The 4,714-nt window shown below is 41.4% G+C and overlaps 1 protein-coding gene across 1 annotated transcript; it reads left to right on the top strand.

Moving 5' to 3' along the window:
• Positions 1-210: 210 nt before the first annotated feature.
• On the top strand, positions 211-4,440 carry hoxc1a (homeobox C1a; the record flags this gene model as incomplete). The annotated part of the gene is made up of 2 exons (XM_021564429.2): positions 211-631; positions 3,568-4,440. Coding segments are annotated over 2 exons (765 nt in total), but the record flags the coding sequence as incomplete, so codon positions are not given.
• Between the last annotated feature and the right edge of the window lie 274 nt (positions 4,441-4,714).

The raw sequence follows: 4,714 nt of genomic DNA on the forward strand, positions 1-4,714 counted from the left end.
TCCATGCGTTCTACGACCGTTTGACCGGTCCAACGATTATGGTAGGTGAATTCACATCAAGAGTTAGCGTGTAATGGGGAGGGTAGCAGGGGGGGTACCGACCTGGGGAGGTCATGATACGGGACTTGGACCAGATAACTTATCCTGAAGTTAGCGCTGGCAACTAAGGAAAAACTTCAGCAGAGATTGGCAGGGAATATTAATTAATTGCAACACAGTTACCCATCTTTTTTCGAAACCAGTTCTGAAACAGACTGCACGGTAAGTCAGCTCCGGGTCTGCTCAGGCTCGAGCAGCCCTTCCCTTAACACAGAGTCAGGGCTTTTCCACCACGCCAGCGGCTTGCCTCCGCTACTCTCGTCTCCCCTCCTATCTCCTGGCTCACGAGCACGACTTCCCGGACTTGGATACTCCTCTTCCACACACAACACCGCGACTGAGGCGCTGGCGCACTCCGAATTCGGGTGTGTAAATGCACACTTTCAAATCTACACTCATGATGGGCCTAAGATTCACGTTGCTGTTGTGGACAGTGGCTCTCCCTCGGACCCCAAGTGTAAGGTACCTGAACTAAGTCACAGGAGCAAAACTTTTGAGTGGTTGAAAGTGAAGAGAACTCGACCTCGGACGGGTAAGTTTTGGACACGTCGTTCACGTTCCCATTTGGAAAGACGACAGCTATCTTATTGACCAAATCATTTGTAAAAACGTTTCATTTGTTATTGATACGAAAACCAATAGCAAGTCTTAAACGATGAATGAGTACTGTATCATTAGTTATCAATTCGTTTCTACATCTACATTTAACGTTTGGTAAACCGTTATTCATTACTTATCATATGTTGAAAAGTAGTCTGCAACAGATGTGCCATATTCTCAAATCGGCTACTGTAGGTAGGACAGTGCTGTGCTGTGCGAAAGTATAAGCTAGGCTACTGTAGGCTACTGTACAACAGGCAAAACAAGTTTGACGTGTTTTTGTGCATAGCTGAAATTTCGCAAAAGTCGGTCAACATGATCAACTACAAGACACGTATTTATTTGCATTCATGTAGCCTATTGCACCAAATGGCTTCAGAAATAAATACATAATTGTGACTTTTAACAAAAGGTAATAGGCTATAAAATATGAATAGTATAACTGAGCACTTGTAATTCCTGAATCAGTCAACCCCAATAACCATACAGTTAGTGACATTTTACCTACGTATTCATCAATTCAACCCAGATTGGAAAAATTAGGATGTACTGGGTCTATACACAGGCATACACACATATGCCTGCCTCTCTGTACCTATTGGGGCACAGAAAATTATGGAGATATTTCTAGAAAAGAATAGAATAGTTTTATTCTATCCACTTGCGCCTTTCTTTAATTTGCATCACTGTGCTCTGGAAAGGCAGTAGGACCTGAGGGTTCAGTGTGCACAGGTAAGTTTAGCCAAGCTCACTCCCAAAAACGTTAGAGCTCTCTGCCTATTGATTATCTGTCGGTATAGTAATGAGAGCCTTGTGTATTGATCTCAATGCCAAGCACCTTTACGCGTTCACCTTTTGACCATAATCATAGTCACATATCATCAGTCCACCAACAACACATCGGTCTTTACTGTGCATTCAGCGTATACTTTCTGATTTCGTAGAAATGAGATCGTACTTACTAAAAACTCCCGTAGAATACCTGCAGTTTCTTGACTTTGCCCATTGAAAGTAATTGATCATGTTTAAAACGACCAATAATCTTTCTGTGTGACCCCGATATAGCCCACTGCAGTAAATGGTTAATCAAAGATGACATGCCTTCATTGTTACTTGTCTCAGAGACATCTACAATTACAACAATTTCTCATTCAAAATGTCTTGATTTAAATTGATTGTTTTTGTTGCTTGCCAGGACTAGTATCCATGTCCTCTAGCCAGCGTTTGTATGTTACTGCCTGATGGCTTTAAGCTATCATACAAACAGCTGGGTAGATTTAAAGGATAGACGTAGTATCATAAGAATGATTCTCGGGGTTGGAGTATATCTCATTAGGGCTACATTCTTACCAGTAGTATGATTAGTGAAAGCAGCAGCAACGTTTTTTTTCTGTAGGGTGTATTGTCTTGGCACGAAAACAAAGCATCCCTATATTCTCTCATGCATAAAGGCCTTCATACAACCCGTCTCTGCAAGTTGATCTGCTGGTACAGTGTATATACTCCCAGTGCCTCATTCTTCAATTATGCTCTGACAGCACCTGAATTACTGTGGGCAGGATGCCCAGATGGCTGAGGCAATGTGTATTGATCCTCTCTCTCTCTCTCTCTCTCTCTCTCTCTTGCTCTCTCTCTCTCTCTCTCTCTCTCTCTCTCTCTCTCTCTCTCTCTCTCTCACTTTCTCTTTCTGTCTCTCCTTGGCTGGGAATACTTTCCCTCAGCGGCTTGCCCTGGCTTTGCTGGCTGGCTATTTTTAAAGCATGCGAGTCGTTAATATTCCCAGCCAAGGAGAATATTTTCAGTTTGATTCTTCATTCCTCCTGGCCAGCATCAGTTCTATTATCTTAGAAGTCATTCATCAGAATGTACATGTGATGTTCTATTCCTGAGAGCCCAGGTGCTTAATTACTTACTGTGTTGTTTGGCCTGTGTTGGCCTCTTCATAGTCACCAAAGGCTCTTAGTTTAGGTTATAGGTTAGGTAAACCTCTCCTTGACATTCTCCTTTGTCTAAAACATGGATTTCAAGACGTCTCCTATGAGCTGACGTGTCTAAGAGGCCTCTTCTTCATAGCCTCTTCAATTCCTATACCTTTCTTATGAATTATGATAGAAGTTATTACATCCAATACCTGGCCTTATTGAGTCCATGGTACAGTACGGATACAGTACCAGTCAATTGACCCACCTATAATCACCATAGACAGACACCATGATGGGGTTGGTGTCTCCATCACAAACAATCCAACACCTATAATCAGTGTTTCCAAATGCTGGTCCCGGAGACCCAAAGCGGGGGCACTATTTTTTTGTACATTTATTCTAGCTGATCAAAATGATCAAGTCATCATTCATGTGTTACGGTGAAAATAAATAATTGTGCTCTGCTTTAGGTCTCCAGTGCCAGGATTAAGAAACACTCCAGACTAGGGATTTCATCACACCTACTCTAGTCCCGAGGATTTAGTGAGTCAGCTGTTTAAGTCTGGTTTAAGTCCAGTGTCCAGTGTGTGACTAGGGCAAAAGCCACGACGGCTACTTATCTATCCATGTCTCAGAACCATAGCCGAATCTTGGGCACTGCAACAAAAATGTGACTCTTTTAGTGCCACATTTTTTACTCCTCATTGCCACCCAGTGTATTGATCTCAACACAGATACACATAACCAATTAACTTAATGAATATATTGAATATATGTTTTATAAGTCATTCTGTAATCACTTTAATCCCCCTGAAACCTTCATTCATCTCTTTCATTGGATAAGATGACTTTATGTTGCAGCCAGTGTGGTCTCCATGGTCAGTTTCAGAAACACTTTTATGCTCCTTATAATAATGATATACTTGTGTTTTAACTGTCTTTTCAGCCAAGATGCACATGGCCTGTGGATTGAGTATAGTTGCACGGGGGTCAGTATGGACAGAGGACGTGGAGGTAACCACCGATGGGCACCATCTTACTGCTAACCGGGTACCAAGGACCAACTTCACCACAAAACAGCTCACGGAGCTCGAGAAGGATTTCCACTTCAACAAGTACTTGACGCCCTCGAGCGCCCTGCAGCTGAGCGAGACGCAGGTGAAGATTTGGTTCCAGAACCGGCTCATGAAACACAAGAAATTAACGCGCGAGGGCCTTCTTCTCCCGGTGACCCCTTTGGCGTCCTCGAGATGCTCAGAACACTCACGCTCCAACAACTTGGACATCTGACCCGACCTCGTGCTCTCCCAAACACCAACTAGCAGAGGACCTGTCTCGTGCGTTACAAAACAAGGTGTGTAGGCCTAAAAATTGTGATAGTGTCACCAACCTGCAGCTGGTTTAATTCTCCGTTTGGGGGAATTTTAGTTAGCCTAATTGGTTAAATCAGGATCATGTTGTTTTGCACGAAAACCACGAAAGCAGGGTAAGTTTTGTGAACGCGAATAATTTATTGTAAAATGTTTGACTCGGCGATTCTTAGTTTTAGAGGCTCACATATTTATTTTCTGTATTTATTGAACCATTATTTTACGAGGCAATATAAGCCTACCTGAGACTTTCGATTGGAGTAGGCTATTTGACTTGTTCTCCGGTGTCAGCTGTAGTAAAATTAAGGCACTTTATGAGTTTATACCAAATAAGTTTAATCAGACATAACTATTATTATAATATGTATTATATGTATTTGTTTATTTATTTATTGAGTTGTTAATTATTATAAGTTAGCCTACATGTCATTAAAGCAGCATTACAATCATTTTGTGGCCAGCTCTTTCTTCGGGAACAGCCTACCTGAAATGTTCTTGACTAAAAAGCATGTATATTTCTGTCAGGGTTTTCTCTTCGTTTAAAAGGTGAAAGAACATCTAATTAATTTTTTTAAAAGCACCATGGCTGAAATCTATTTCCAAAATAATTTACAATATTTTTGTCAATAGCCTATCTACAGTAATACATCTTCTGGTCACAAATTTGGAATAAATGAACAGTTATTTGAGTTATATTTATTATTCCGTTTAGATTTTTCATGT

The sequence above is a fragment of the Oncorhynchus mykiss genome, chromosome 16 (assembly GCF_013265735.2).
Source record: "Oncorhynchus mykiss isolate Arlee chromosome 16, USDA_OmykA_1.1, whole genome shotgun sequence".
NCBI lineage: Eukaryota > Metazoa > Chordata > Actinopteri > Salmoniformes > Salmonidae > Oncorhynchus > Oncorhynchus mykiss.